The sequence below is a fragment of the Lepidochelys kempii genome, chromosome 6 (genome assembly GCF_965140265.1).
Source record: "Lepidochelys kempii isolate rLepKem1 chromosome 6, rLepKem1.hap2, whole genome shotgun sequence".
Lineage (NCBI taxonomy): Eukaryota > Metazoa > Chordata > Testudines > Cheloniidae > Lepidochelys > Lepidochelys kempii.
In genome coordinates, this window is record NC_133261.1 from 48,404,799 (window position 1) to 48,421,669 (window position 16,871).

Sequence of the window (16,871 nt, forward strand, 5' to 3'; positions counted from 1 at the left end):
CCAGATCAGACAGTGTAAATTGGTGATGCTCTATTGTAGTCAATGGAGTTATGCCAATTTACACCAGATGAGGATCTGGCCCAAATATTTTTTATCGGAAGTGTAAATAGTTTTATGTTTCTTTAAACTTTCAGAGCCCAAGCAAGTAACAGAATAAAGGAACATCATTCCCCAGTGGTATCAAATCATCCTTTATTTATGCACTTGCTACCACTCCTGCATGTACTGTCAACCACTAACATCTGTGCACAAAGGCGTGACAGGCTTTGCACATGTACATTTTTCCTTGTACTCATACCATATTGGTGCTGTTTGAAGAGAGATTCTGGGATAGAGTATTTTGATCAATGACTATGAACTTACCTACATTGTGTTACTGATGTTACCAAAGCTGCTGCAAATTGGCTCCTGAAATTTAATCTCTAAAAAAATCAAATATTGCAAACAGAAAGGGTTTTCCAATGGGCAATCAGAAAAATGGCCTCAGCACTTCGTTATATTGGCCATTCCTTTCCCAACGCTTTGGCTTTTCACTCCTTGTAGATGAGATGGCTGCCCCTGTGCAGCCTCATTTGGCCACGGTGCCTCTGCTCTGCCCTCTATTCTCCTGCTTCCAGCCCCTTTTACAGACACTGCACACACTTCTTGTCCAATCACCACCCTTTATAGGGGTCTGGGTTTATTCAGACAATAACTCAAAAGTAATACTCAGAGTACCAAGTACCTGTCCCAAGGCATGACTCTTACCTCAGATCCTGAGTGGCTGAAAGGGTTCCTCCATCTAGTCCTTTTCTTTTTTTGAATGCGTTCTTAGGGGGTGACCTGCCTGGGGTTTCAGCCTGCAGTTGTCCAGTTCAGAGCTGACTCACCTGTAGACTCCCAGAGTAAAATCCCCAACTGCTTTGGCTCTCTTATAAGGAACCAGCTGCTTGTGGTTCCCTCCCCGCAAACAAGGTGTTTCTGGTTAGCTCCTTTAGCAAGCTTGCTCCAGGCTTGATGTCTCCAGCAGGCAGCTCCCTCACACCCTCTGCTCTCTCACTCTTCCTTTCCATCTTTGACTTATGACATTAATGGTCAGGGCTTTGGGCTCTCTCTACATCCTCCAACAGAGAAGTCATTAACAGGTGTTAGTGAAACTGTTATGGCATACTACCAAAAATCCTGGTGAACAGATTATCTTTTCTTCATGGGAAATTTAACCAGAGACATAAAATGTTGATAGCGTGTTAGAATCATAACTGTAGGGAACTTCAGGAACTATCAAATAGGTATGTTCGCACAATACAACTGCTAGATAATCTGTACACTTTAAAATTCAGCTGACGAACGAAAAAGTGGCTTGTAATTTGCTAGCAGCCTACATGTGTGTTCAGAAAAATCGTGGATATATTTACAAATTTGCCTTAAAGCTTTGTCTATCTGAAGATCAAAAACCTCGTTCTGTACCACAGGAGCTGTCTCTCATTAAAGCAAACACCATGCAATAGAATAAAGAGCAAGGGCAAACTAAGAAATCCTATTAGGGTCCCCCAGGAGGAGGCTCATTCAAGAGACACTTGCTCATGAAGGACCTGGAGCTGCATCCATGTTAATTCCTGGCTTCCCCTCTCCCTCATGGGTAAACTAGGAGATCACTTTTGCAGTTTGGCAGACAAGTGTTCAAAGTGATTCAGGAGAAGTTTATAAACCAGAGATCAAAAACTTTACCTTACCAGAAAAAGAGGAAATGTCAATTTGAAAATGGACTTTCCTGTAGTCCAGCATCCAAATACAAGTCGGCAGTAGCAGGCGTCCAGCATTCTTGCAGATCAAGCCACTTGTATTGAAAGGTGCATGAATGTGGCTTTAGGCACAGAGTCTGAATATGTTTTGAAAGTACAATGTGAGTCTTTATGTTCATCTGAAGAGAGATTTGCTACAGTTTTCATTGAACAAGTGCAACAGACTGGTCTTAGTCTATATCTTTTATATACATCTGTGGGAAAACTGATGGCTGATGTAAATAACTCATCATTCTGGAAGCAGGCTCAGTTTTTAGACTAGTTATCTCTCAATAAAGCCAAACATTCTTTCACTCTGAAAGCTCTGCATGGTTACAGCATCTATAAACATCTGAATCAAGCATTTATAAACACAGCAAATGGCACATATCATTTGCAGAGAATGTTAACCACTAATGAATGATTTTTCAAACTATTTTCCATTGAAGGGGAGGGGGAACAAAAAATAATTATGGGTTACTAGAAGAGATAATTGAATACAGTAGCTTTCTCCTCAAATTCTGCCATTACTGCGGCTAATGACCAATCTGTTCGCTTTAATAGCCTGCAATCTCTGAGCCATTAACGAGCAAACTAATCGTTAACCAACATTAATGATCAAGTTCTTGGGGATCTTCCTTTAAGTATTGAGCTGTTCTCACAAAATATTATTAAAACTGATATATTCATTTTAAGAACTGAAGAAAATGCCTCTTCCCCCTTCCCCCTATGGTAGATATCGCTCTAAATTTAACTGGCCAAAGATTTTGGTTGAAAAAGTTAATTAGATCCCTCTTCACCACCTCCACTCCCTTTTCAATATGTTGCTTCAAAAGTAGAGTTAAATGAGCGACAGAATATTTTGGAGGGAAGTTTTTTTTGAAGAGTGAAAACAATTTAGTGCTAAAAACTTATTTCTTGTAGTTAAAAAGATTTAAATTAATTTGCAATCTGATGCACCCATGTTCTTTACACCTCTACACTGAATTGACTGTGTGCATGTATCAACTTATAAGACCTTTCCATTAGAATTACATTGGGTTACAATGGATATTATCAAAATAATAATTTTTAAAACCCCCTACCTGTAGTAGAAAACTGTAGAAACTGAAAATTAAAGTAAACTATTCAGTCATTTATGCTATTCACTCACGGTACTTCACTCAGACAGAGTAATTAAAATAAATGAGTTAATGTCAGTGAACTAATGGAATGTTTGGAATCACAATGCTGCTAAGGAACATTTACAGATTTTATTCATTAGAGATGGGCTCAAACAAACAACAACAAAAAAGAAATAAAGCACCCTCCCTCTTCCTCTATGAACTGGGAAAGTTGGATTCAAACTTTGCAACTGGTCATTAATCACCACAAGGCGCACAACACAGCTGTGCTAGTGTTACTGCAGGAATCTCAAGGGATTTTTCAAAAGACCTCACCTCCCACTTTGGCCCCTACGTGAAGTAGCCAGACTTGCAGAAGGGCTCAGCCTCCAGCTGTTCCCATTTAGGTGACTAAATGGGAGCGGAGCTCTTGAAAATTTGGCTCATGGACTTTTGAATCTCTCTTTTTTGTTTTGTATTTTAGAGGGTATCCAGTATTAAACATTAAAGCAATGTCCATTTTTACTCTTAATATAGGTAAAATTCCTGTAATGTGCACAAAGTCCAAGACAAAAAATTTTCACTGTGGACAAATCAAGTCCCACAATCCCAACTCAGAAAGGCAATAAATGGATAGGTGGGAAACGGGACAATACGCTTGCAAGGCTGCTCTATTTGTAATTCAGCCTTGGTAGCAGTTTTGGTCCCCCAATCAATGGTGTATTGTGGCCAGCAGATTGGTGCATATCAGAGCTGCACCTGCATCCCTCTATTTTTCCTATGGTCTGAACCTCCAGACTTTTTGCCTTCTGCTTTTTGATAAGTGGAGCTTCATTGCTAGCTCCATGGGATTTGGTTTCGTTGAATAGTAGAAGATGGACATATGACAACTGTCTGCATTTTTGTGTGACTATGCTCTGAAGAAGTCAAGAGCGGATGAAGGATATTGGTATTACCCAGATACATGTGCAACTTTGCAAAAGCCAGTCCAACAGACCAAGACAGGAAAAACCTCCGTAATGACTAGGAAAGCCACTGTAGATCTTGAAGTTCTTAATCTTCCAATAAATGAACAATGAAAATTAAGGCAACTGAATAACAAAATGTACTTGAGTAGTTTATTTTGACAAGTGCAATTTACATCATACAGTAATACAAAGTTTATAAAAACAAATGTAGTCTTCATCACTAGAGCATGATGCACCAAATTCTGAAGCACTTACTTCTACTGAATTGTTCCAAATAAAAATGAGGTCTGCACAGGATTTGGCCCTCTTTTGATCTTAGCCAAGAAAGTGTGCAAGATTGCCTTTTTTGGTGAGAATAATCAGGTTTGTCAGTGAGCACAGTTAGAATAAGCTATGCTCTGCTGAGTTAAAATTTTACAGACAGCATGTTATCGTTACAGTAAACGTCAGAGCCGTATCTGACTTTTCTAGCAGATTCATCTAAATTAAAACCATTTTCGTTCCTTCTCTCCACATTATAGGAAATGCACTCAGATTTGGTTTCATCATCATCTCATCTATCACCTTTGCAAGACCACACAAATGATAAGCTAGTCAGTTCCAACTCTTGCTGTATTCTTGAGCCAAAAACAATTTTTGTTTAGAAAAATTGACATCAGATACATATAAAATTGGCATTTCTTGAAGTCTTTAGTATTTTCACTGCAGGCTGTATGTCTGTTTTGTATTGTTCACTGAAAGAGTTATAATGAGGGACCGTGGATCCTTCCTATTCTTGAGGACAGTTATCTTTCCTCTCAAGGCCTCACCTACAAGAGCAAAAAACAATGACTGCATTTACACTAAGTTGGATACGCTAAATGGCTTGATTAGAACATCAGCATTTCATTTATCTCGTTTTATTGGTTTGCATGAGGAGCCTGTTTTAGAGGACAAGAGATGAATAAAAGGCACAAAAGCTACAGATATGTGCTGAAACCAGCTCCTTACTTCGATCAATTAGTAAAGTCATTGACTATGAAACTGGCCAGTCAAACTGATTGACTTAACATGACAGGTTAGGTTTCATCATACCTGTTAACTTCTCACTTGACCCATCCAGTGAGCTATTAATTCCAATCAAGATTACTATACAATCTGATTATAGCAAAGGACTCAATATGTCCTGCATACACACAGAGTTCTCCTCCCCCAAGCCTCTCAAAAATTGTCTCCAGTTAAGAGGATTTGCACACCAGCTGCTTAGCAGGCCATTTGAAATAGCTTCTGGAAGCATTTCTCAAAACTTCATTAATGTAGCAGATATAAAAAGTCATCATTTTAGTATCACTTCTGCCCTTGAGTTTAAGCAGCAGCCCTCATTCCCTGTGGAAAAGTTAAAATTTTAAATTCTTTAACAACATATTACAAACATTTGTGTTAGCCATAGCACACTACTAAAGGGAAAGTATTACTCCCTGAAGCGTACATCTCTTTATTCCTTCCTTGTGTTTGGTATGTAAACAGGGGACATTACTACAACCATGTCAGAGGAGTTAAAACTAAGTGAACAGTATAAGTCTAGTTCACTTTTCACCATGTATGTCAAGTGTTTTCTATTTGCATTACAGTAACGTTGGCCTTGGTTTTTAAGATGGTTTTGTTTTTAACCAGGTGCTACAGGGGAATGTTTAAATAAAAAAAAACTTCATGAAATTAAAAAACTGCACAAACATAATTAGTGTCACAATTCAGGGAATTACACCTATATTCTCCCTCAGTTGTCCACCGAGGACACCCACCCTCAGGTTTCTGGCTCCACTCAAGAGAGGCAATAGCTGGCAGAGACATGCATCCCTCTCCCTCCTGACTATGGTATTTCCAGGCTCAACAGTTCCCTGCCTCCATTGTGTCATTCCAGAAAAAGACAGTCCATCTAAGCAGGCATGCTTCCCTTCTCTCCTCTGACAGTACGTAGTGTAATTGACACACCTGTAAGTTACCAAAGAGTTTTCTAAGCAAGCACCAATTTATTCTTAAGGTGGAAGCAATACAGAGAAAACATACTAAAAGCAATACAGAACCTACACACATGCTAATAAGCTTACCAGAGATCACCTCAACTGTAACATGGGCTCTGTCAGGAGAGGCCTTCAAACCCCACCCAGGGATTTTCCTGTGATTTCAAATTCATTATACCCTTTGCTCTGAACAACAACTGTTATGAGCAAGGGAGTCACCCATTTATCCAGCCTGGCTCTTTGAAGAGATCATGACTAAATCAGCCAGACAGTGGGTCTCTGATCAAAGTGCAGCTTCAAAAGGATGGATTTGAAGGTGGGTCATTTGCATTTCCCTCACCCCTAAGTATTTCCTAGAAAATCCACTTCACACTTGTTGACCCAGAAAGTCCTTCGAAGTTCCTAATATCTCCCAGAGACTGCATTAATCCTGCCTTCCTCCTAAAGAAGTTCTATACAATCCCACAATAATATACAAATATGTGCATTTTCAATACAATGGACCCCAAAGGTATTAAATTGAATTCTATAAGGTTTAATTCCATAAGGTTTGTCCAGGATATGGCAAATCACGGTCAGATCAGTCACAATTAGTATTACATTTTGTTAAACCGCAAACAAAAATTGTCATTTAGCAACAGGTTATTTTTTGGCTAAGACATCAAGGAAACATCTTGACAGAGGTCCCACAGCCCTTTACAGAAGAGTAAGCGGGGGGGAGGAGGTTACCTTTAGTTTTCTGTTTGTCTTAATCCATTATGGCACACTGAATTTGCTATTAAACAGGTGCTATTAGACAGCTACTGTGTTTCATCCCAGAGACTTTTGTGCTTCAGTAGTGGATAAAAACTTCCCTATATATTCTTTATCTATCTTAGAGGTTTCTGAAGCTCATTGATTGTGAAGCACTTTTAGATCCTATAATGAAAAGTGGTATTATAAGGGCAAATTAATACTATTAATTTCGTACCCATGTATGCATGGTTATTTATTTATTTATTTAAAGATTAGTGTATTGTAGCAGACTGTATAAGATTTGTAGAGACATACGCCTGTAGGCAGGATCCTGCCCTTAATTTTCCAGAGTTATGTAAAAATATCTTCCCAGGTAAGGCTTAAAGTGTGTATCTAAAGGGATGCACATTTCTGCAAGTTTTTACTATAGATGTAGGAAGTGGACAATAGCTGTTTCTGTAGAGCTACAATTCTAGTTGTAGAAAAATTTACTTTTCTTCATGGAAGATTCCTAGATCAAAAGGACAGTAGTGAGTTTACAGTGATAAAGATTACCAACAGCTGATCCATGCTTCATGGATTTGAACAAACAGAAAGAATAGAGATCTATAAATAAATGTGCATACTTGCATAAAATAAAGTGGTACACATAAATGCTGAAGTATTTTTAACAATTGCAACTAGTCACAGTTGCTTACTTTTTAAATTTCTTCATGTACTCAGATTGAAATGTTACTAAAAAAACAAAAAATGAAATAATGCAGTAAATCTTCATTCCTTGATCAAAGAACCAGAACTTGCAAATGACTCAAATTAGCGCTTGCTACTGACCAAAACACTTAAAAAACCAAAAAAACAAAAAAAAAGACCCCACTAGAATTTCAGATAAGTTATCAATGAACACATTTGAGAGGCCAGAGCAGAAACTAGAATTAGGACCCAAGTGTCCTAACCCACCGTCCAATGTCCTCTACATTGGAACACCCGGCACGAAATCCACTTATGTTCAATGCATGTGAGCAAACAGGACTGCATGTATAAAGTATGTCACTTGTACACATGCACAACTGAACACACAGTTCTGTGCATGAACCTATATTTTGAAAATCTAGATACACAAGACATACTTTTAAGTTAACCAATTCAGGAGCATTTCTGCAAATTTCATCTAGTTAGCTGTTCATCTTGCACTATGTTCCCTACATATTTGATTAAAAAAAAAGAAACCAATACTAGGTCTTTGAATGTACTGTAACAGTTAAAAGTGAAGTGCTACTATACAAAAATGCCATCTGTCACAGTAAGTACAGGGCTGAGACTCTTTTCATACTTGTCATTTAGTGCCTACTTCAAAGTTTGCTTCAATTTTCATTACAACAACTTTTTGAATACATGTATGAATGCAGCAGAAATTGTTTCTTGGTCCATTAGTTGAGAGCTCATTTTAAACCCATGTATAACAAACGGATTATTTATCAAGTACAGAAATACCTATTCCATAATTTCATGAAGAACTGATGATCCAATAGCTAAAGGCTGATGCTAGATAAATTCAGACTATAAATTAGGCACATACATATTTTAATCCAAAATTATGAGTCTGATACAGGAATTCCTGGGTGAATTTCTATGGCCTGTGTTATGCAGATGTCAGGGTAGGGCTATGTCTACACTGCGCATCTTACAACGGCGTGACCACGCAGCTACAGCTGCGCCGTTGTAATGCACACAGTGTAGCCACTCTGTCACCAGGGGAAAGCTCCCCCGACGACAAAATAAAACCATCACCAATGAGGGGCAGTAGCATCATTGGCGGGAGATGTTCTCCCGCCAATGACAGTGCAGTGTAGACATAGCCTAGATCTTTATAATGGTTAACGGCCATATGAGTGAGTGAGTGAGTGAGAGAAAAAAAAAACCTATAAATTCATTACCACATTCAAGGCTTTTTAATACTATCAGTACTTTTATGCCGGATTGTACCAAAAATAGAATTTAATCCACATGATCCAAACTTTTCATACGTGAATGTCTAAAATTAAGCACCCATATAACAACAGCCTGATTTTTGGAGGCACGAAGCACCTGCATTTCCCAAGTTAACAGAAGTTGTGGGTATGCAACACCTTTGGAAGTTAAATACAAATTAATATGACATCCAAAAGTTTAGTCCTGATTCATAAAAGAGACTGCAAATGGAATGTGTACTGTCAATGCATTACATTTAGATGCACTGTAACAGTTTAACTTTGGTTTATTGGCACATACACATCACACCTTCCATTCTGATGCTCAAAAGAATTAAGAGTAAGAGTCATCATGCTACATATGAATGCCCCGCCAGCTCTCCAGAAGCAATCATCATCCGATATGGATATTCCTCCACATTGTGGGGAAATTTGATCTCTGGGCTTACAACAGTATTATCTAACAGAGGGATCTCAATGTTGTTGTTACCTTTGTTTTGAGGAAAAATTTTCCAATCAGATGTACAACAGAATTATCCCTAGGATTTTGGAGTTTTGGGAAGATAAATATGAACAGTTAATTTAGCAGCTCTCTCCTTTAACATTTTTCAAAATATTTAGAAAAAAAGATAACTGAAAAAAGCTTTACAAAGGTAGTATTTTTCTTTCAGCTTTAAGAGGGTTTCAAATGGAATTGTGCTTTTTATGTGTATATAGTTACTATTTGGAAAATCCATATACTGGACCACGTACTATCAATTTAAACAGAAAAAAACAGGAGTTCTGCTTAAAAATGTATGGTACTGAATGGTGCATTAATAAAGTAGAAGGCTATCCACATAAAGCACTAATTACTTTGCTGCTCCCCCAACAGGCCTTGCTCCTTTACTGATCTTTGCCCTCCCCCCCCAATCCTACCTCTACTACCTCCTTATACCTCCTCTGCCTCTTTGGCATCCTGGTCTCCTCTCCCATCCTCCTTAGTCTCAGAGCAGCTAGAGATACTTGTTATTTAGTAGGATTTCTAAAGAGACTGTCAACATCTGCAACATTTTTTGTTGTTGAAAAAGCTGAAATTTATAGTGCTGTCTTTGGATAAATAAAAGTTATGAGCCAACAAAAGGCAGCATATTTGCACAGTTTAAAACCAAGTGGGACTGCCTGTTTCAAATTTAAATGGATTAAAAAAAAAATTTATTCTTGCAGCTCTCAGGTACCATATTAAACATAAATCTGACACCAGAGCCACGTTTAAAATGATTGAATGGCAGGAGTTTGCCACAGGACGTAGTATACTTTCACATTCAAGAATGATTTTCAACCAAAAAAAAAGAAAAAAAAAAGAGTTTAAACATGGCAGAGTGGTACTCTCCTAAGGACAATAAAAACAAATCTTGTTCTCAAATTCTAGAATTATTTCGCTATTTCCATGAAATGCCAGAAGAGCTTTTATTAATTGTCCACTTTGCTCAACAAGACTGCTCCACTGTGGTAATTGTTATTCTATACACATAACTATCATTCCATTTTAACAGTGTGTTTAAATGCAACTATCCTGTCAAGCAAAAGGATAAGATTTGATACCAGTTAACTACTTCATTACCAGCAAATGGAAGACATTTAGCCTCAAGGCAAGCTCTGAGGAAGAACATCTCTAATAACTTACTGATTATTTCATGAAAGAGAGCCCTCAGTTATTTATAAAAAATTAATTGCATTAAGCGACCCAGAGAATCAATGTGTAATTCACTGTCAAGAGGCGCAGCTATGCCTTCCCCCCATTTTAAATCTGCCTTTCTGAATAGCCTTTTCTGCAGCTGAACCGAGCAATGGCTGTGTAACCATGTAACAGGGAGGCAGACCAGAACAATTAATCTATGTCATGGAGATATAAAATGACTGATGCTTTTTAACAGCTCTACTGTCTTATAAGCTTCAGAGGAAGCGCTCTCTGGGACTGAGCTGCATCACCTTGTTCTTATTATGCTCAGTAGGATGCAAATAAACCACACTGTAGTGCTGCAGTTCAATTAGGACAAAATTGAATTCATTATAATCCTGTGCCAGCATTTTTATTCATCCCTTGGAAAACCTTAAATTTGGTCTCCCACTAAGAAAAAAAAAATACTGCAGTAAATGCTTGCAGCAAGGAACTTGCTATCAGAACAGATTAAAAAAAAAGTGTCTATTTCCATACCAACATAATCTAAGAAGGTAAATTACAAATTTGCAATTGCCCTACCTATGATAACATGCTATGGATATGACACTGATAATACTTCTGATGTATTCTTGGGACTCTGCTCTGTATTATCAATGAGTATGAAAGGTCCCCATATACACACACACACACACACACACACACACACAGTGCCAATACTGGAAGTTGCATACTGGGTCAGAGGAATGATCCACCTACTCCAGTATCACATCTCTAAAAGGAGTAAGGGCCAGCTGCTTTAGAGAAAGGAACGGTGCAATAATCTGTACACAGGGTAAACTTCTTTCTATCCCCCATTAATTTTAAAATTTATACCCAGAAGCACAAGATTTTAGATCCCTTCCAAAGAGGATTTTAAAAAAGTTTTTGCTACTATAACTCAGAATTTAAAAAAGAATGGACGTTTTGAAGAACAACAAGAAAATCCATTAAGTTCTAAGCCTCAGTCATGTCTTTTGGCAATGAGGTCCACAAATTAATCACACTTGTGTGAAAAGGTATTTCTTTGCATCAGTTTTAAAATTTTCTGCCTTTCAGTTTAATTCAATATCCCCTTGTTCTTGCATTATGAGAAAGTAGGACTGGAAGCGTGTATAGCCTTCATTACTGCATACCTTTAGCATGTCTCCTCTTTTTTCATTTCCTCTCCAAAACGCCAAGGCTTGGTCTACACTACAGAGTTAGGTCAACGTAAGGCAGCTTACATCAACCTAACTGTAAGTGTCTGCACTACAACATTGCTCCCGCTGATGTAACTCGCACACTACTCCGACATAGTAACTCTACCTCTGTGAGAGGCTGTCATAAATATAAAGGGAAGGGTAAACACCTTTCAAATCCCTCCTGGCCAGAGGAAAAACCCTTTCACCTGTAAAGGGTTAAGAAGCTAGGATAACCTCACTGGCACCTGACAAAAATGACCAATGAGGAGACAAGATACTTTCAAAGCTGGAGGGCGGGGGGGGGGGGGGGGAGGGGGGGGGAGAGAACAAAGGGTCTGTCTGTGTGATGCTTTTGCCAGGGACAGAACAGGAATGGAGTCTTAGAATTTAGTAAGTAATCTAGCTAGATATGTGTTAGATTATGATTTCTTTAAATGGCTGAGGAAATAAGCTGTGCTGAAAGGAATGGATATTCCTGTCTCTGTGTCTTTTTGTAACTTAAGGTTTTGCCTGGAGGGATTCTCTGTTTTGAATCTAATTACCCTGTAAGGTATTTACCATCCTGATTTTATAGAGGTGATGCTTTTTACTTCTATTAAAATTCTTCTTTTCAGAAACTGAATGCTTTTTCATTGTCTTTAAGATCCAAGGGTTTGGGTCTGTGGTCACCTATGCAAATTGGTGAGGATTTTTATCAAACTTTCCCCAGGAAGTGGGGTGCAAGGGTTGGGAGGATTTTGTGGGGAAAGATGTTTCCAAACAACTCCTCCCCAGTAACCGGTTAGACGCTTGGTGGTGGTAGCAATAAAGTCCAGGGGCAAAAGGTAAAATAGTTTGTACCTTGGGGAAGTTTTAACCTAAGCTGGTAAAAGTAAGCTTAGGAGGTTTTCATGCAGGTCCCCACATCTGTACCCTAGAGTTCAGAGTGGAGAAGGAACCTTGACAGAGGCTTAGTGCTAAGTCAATGTACTTAGGGCAACGCAGTGTCTGTGTACACACTGCATTACTTACATCGCCTGTTGGCTGTCAGCCTCCCTACCAAGGATCACAGCTGGAGCCCACCTGCCTTGAGGTCGGCAGCCCCAGCTGTCAGCCTGGATTAGGAGGGCTCCAGCTGTCAGTACCCTACAATGCCCCACACAGTTACGTCAGGGGGAAGTGCTCCTGGTGAGGATGTACACCAAAGACAGTTGGGGCGTAGTGTGGACATGAACCACTGCAGTATTTACTGTGGTGGCTATACGTCGACCTAACTTAAGTTTACCTAATTTTGTAGTGTAGACAAGGCCTAAATCTTTTTACTCCTTCCTCATATGAAAATGTTTCCATGCTTCATTCTGGTCCTCCACATCTGAACTTCCCTCTATTACTGATGGGGCCTTTTCGAGATTGGGGTAATCCAAAAAGAACATAGTATTCCAGGTGAGCACATATCATTGCTATAAAAGCTGTTACAAACTGGGAAATTTGTATTTTTTAATGAGTATGGTGCAGACCTGTGTTTATGATGGGTTACTTGCTATGCGGTTAGATCTAAAGGGATTGTTAAAGGAACCAAACAGAAAAGCTAAAACAATGACACAGATAAAGGTCCTTCAGGAAACAATGGGCAAGCTGTTTATTTGGGATTAACCCATGCCTGACTCCAGCGGGGCTAAGACTGGTTTACTCTTCCAAAGGCTAAGCCCAAGATCAATTGGAAGACACCAGATAATTAAAGGACCTTATGCCTAGAAAAGGGTGGGGTGACTGAATGAGAAGCAAGAGACTGCCCAGGAAGTGTCAATTAGAGTTGACAGGCTGGCAAGGAAACAAACAAACTGCAGTAGGGGCAGTTGGCTTCTCACAACCCAGAGATGGCGATAACTGGGCTAGCTGAAACATACAAAAGCTCACAAGGAAACATTAAGGGTCACATAAAGGGACACGTGCAAGTAGATCTTTGTTTTTACCCACTGCTCTGCATGCTTTGCACCTTTGACTGCGAAGAGCTACAAAAGGATCTCTCAAAACTGGGTTACTGGGCAACAAAATGGCAGATGAAAGTCAATGTTGATAAACGCAATGTAATGCACACTGGAAAATCCCAACTATACATATAAAATGATGGGGTCTTAACTGGCTGTTACCACTCAAGAAAGATCTTGGGAGTCACTGTGGATAGTTCTCTGAAAACATCCAGTCAATGCGCAGCAGCAGTCAAAAAACCGAACAGGATGTGGGGAATCATTAAGAAAGGGATAGATAATAAGACAGAAAATATCATATTGCCTCTATGTAAATCCATGGTGTGCCCACATCTTGAATACTGCATGCAGATGTGGTCGCCCCATCTCAAAAAAGATATATTAGACTTGGAAAAGGTTCAGAAAAGGGCAGCAAAAATTATGAGGGATATGGAACAGCTGCTATATGAGGAGAGATTAATAAGACTGGGACTTTTCATCTTGGAAAAGAGACAAGTAAGAGGGGATTTGATAGAGGCCTATAAAATCATGACTGGTGTGAAGAAAGTAAATAAGAAAGTGTTATTTACTCCTCTGCATAACACAAGAACTAGGGACCACAAAATGAAAATTAATAGGCAGCAGGCTTAAAACAAACAAAAGGAAGTATTTCTTCATACAATGCACAGTCAACCTGTGGAACTCCTTGCCACAGGATGTTGTGAAGGCCATGGCTATAATAGGGTTCAAAAAAGAACTGGATAAATTCATGGATAGGTCCATCAATGGCTATTAGCCAGGATGGGCAGGGATGGTGTCCCTAGCCTCTGTTTTCCAGAATACTGGGCTAGATGGACCTTTGTTCTGACCCAATATGGCCGTTCTTATGGGTGAATAAGGGCAGGTCTCCATTTAAAACTGCTGCCACGCTGTAGTGCTTCAATAAAGACACTTCTACACCGGTGAGAAGCTCTCCTGTCGGCATACTTAATCCATCTCCGTGAGAAGTGGCAGCTATGTAAACGGGACACGCCCTCCTGTCAACACTGTGCTGTCTGAACCAGGGGTTAAGTCGGTATAACTGTATCGTTTAGGGGTATGGATTTTTCACACCCCATAGCGACATATTTATATCAATATAAGACCAAGAATTGCTGTGTGTCCTCTGAATGGGTGTTACAAATCTGAAGCCATGAACTTCTGTCATTTCCTTCATTAAAGATTTAGAGCATTGGCATTAGGAGGGATTTCACTAGAACCATTTCTAGTAGGGTTCCTACAAATCGCAGTGGACGGTTGCCCAAGTGTACGATAACTTATGGTGAAATGTAAATGCTACTAACAGGTGGTGACTAGTATTCATTCTCTGTCTCATCCTAAAAAGCTGTATGAAAGAGTTTTCCAAGTAGTGGTTATATTCGCATTCACAGGTGTGCAAAGATGCCTTAACAGCAGGTTACCATGGAGCTGACGCCAGCATAAAAATCACATTCCAACTCAAAGGAGCTGTATCTATCTTCGTTTATTTTCAGTAACTGGGATATATTTTCATATGTAAAAACACTAGAGCATGCATCCAGTTTCTGAATTTAAATATGGAAAAAAGATCCCCCCCCCCCCACTTTAGTAACAAAAACCACCAGGCTCTTCAATATCTGGGGAACACATTTTTAGACCCTTTTGGTTTTAGGAAGTAACTTGAGCAAAGCCTTCTTTTATTCCCTTCTTTTGAAAGTATAGTTTACGGACAGGTGGAAATTCAAAGAGCAGGCTACTCTCCCATCCCACCACAAGGCAAACTGCACCCCTTTCTCCAATCCTCATGACCCAACAGCAAGTGATTAATGACTTATGAAAAGGCAGTGAATGTAATCTGCTTCAACAGGAAAATCATCTGGGACAGAGACAGACAACAGTTGCAAAATTTAGATTCTATCAAGATCCAAAACAATTTATTTTTTGTAGAACTGGGCTTCATATCCAAGGTCTTATAATGAACTGGGTATAAACCTCAAATGAGCACTATTGCTTAGAAAAGTTGGCTCGAAAACTGGTCCCTTAAACCAGTGGTTCTCAACCTTTTTGGGCTCAGGACCCATTCGTAAATGTTTATGGCCTCTTGCAATCTGTGGGTAGAGGCCCTGGGGTGGTTTCTGTTGGATCCTGTCTTCTGGGTGTGAAGGGCTGGGTCCTGCCTGCCACTCACCGCACAGTGTCAGCTCCTGCAGTTCCTGTGCTGCAGGGCTGGCTGGGCTTGGCTTTCTGCTCTGGGAGGTGCAACCTCCAGGGTTGAAGTGCTGCACAGGTTTGGCTCAACTTCCCGAACTGGATCAAATCTGAGAGTGGAGTTGTGACCTGGCTCATGGGGTTTCAGTGCCACTCACTCAAATTAGGCCTACCCAGACTCCCATCATCCTGACAGCTGGACTAAACCTGAGTAGCACTGGGACTCCAGAGGCTGCCGTTCCAGGAGCAGGGAGGTGAGCCCAGTCAGCCCCGTGGGACAGGGGCCACAGGAGCCGCCACATGACCCTTTGAAACATTCTGGCAACCCCAATTTTGGGTCCTGACCCATGGGTTGAGAAACTCTGTCTTAACCCCTCCATCTCATCTGATGACACCCCTCACCCCAAAAGGCCACCCATGGAAGGATAAGAAATCCTCCAAAGGATTGTTTGCCTTAAACTTAGTAACTTCTATTTATTCCTTCCACACTACTAAGCCTCCCATTTATCTTTTATTAGATTCTAGACATTTGCAGCCACAGCCACCCACCCCACTATCTCTTCCTAGTTTGGTAACTTCTGTGGCTACCATCACCAGCTTATGAACGCCAAAGAGCAGCCTCACTTCAGTGATCCCTATTGCTGACATAAAACTGAACTCATGAGGCCATGTATTTAAAGGGATTTGTTAGGATTCTAGAATCCTGCTTTCATGTCCGGAGGCTCATGACCACATCCTCATGAAGATTTTGCAGGTGGAGCAATTATGGATTTCCTCAAGTCAGACCACGTACTGCTGTACCTCTGCATCAGAAGCATTTTACAGCTGCATTGTGGGGATGGAAAGCAATGATCAGCTACTGGGATGTTTTATGCTCAGATAGCATGGTGGTGTAAACTAGATACTTACAGTGAGATTTTGTAAACGGATAGGCCAAGGAAGGGGTAAGAGGGTAAGCTGGTTTTATGACAACTTTATGCCCTGCCATTTCTGAGCAGGTGCAAGGGTCACTGCAGCCCAGTTAGCCCTGGGTCGCTGCCTAAATTACACCTGTCCCCACTTGCCCTACTTTGCGCCCACTTGCATACGCTCAGCAATGCTGCTTGGAATACACCTGCAGAGCTATGTGCTGCAGCCCCGCCCTCTCCTACCCCAACATGCCCCCCTACATTGGAGTTTTCGACAGGGGAGCATAAACAGTGGAACGCAAAGCCTATGGGCAGGGTAAATTCTCCACTAGCCAGATCTGGGGCTCTAACATCCGTTTTTCATCTCAGCAGCAC

At 40.2% G+C, this 16,871-nt stretch overlaps 1 protein-coding gene across 2 annotated transcripts in view; it reads right to left on the reverse strand.

The window, feature by feature from the left end:
- Positions 1 to 3,967: 3,967 nt before the first annotated feature.
- PRMT3 (protein arginine methyltransferase 3) overlaps positions 3,968 to 16,871 on the reverse strand; it is a 103,410-nt gene continuing 90,506 nt past the window's right edge. For both annotated transcript variants that reach the window (XM_073347845.1, XM_073347844.1), the window contains one exon: positions 3,968 to 4,640. In XM_073347845.1, coding sequence (XP_073203946.1) covers positions 4,531 to 4,640 — 110 coding nt within the window. In that variant the 3' untranslated portion in view covers positions 3,968 to 4,530. The remainder of the gene's footprint in view (positions 4,641 to 16,871) is intronic.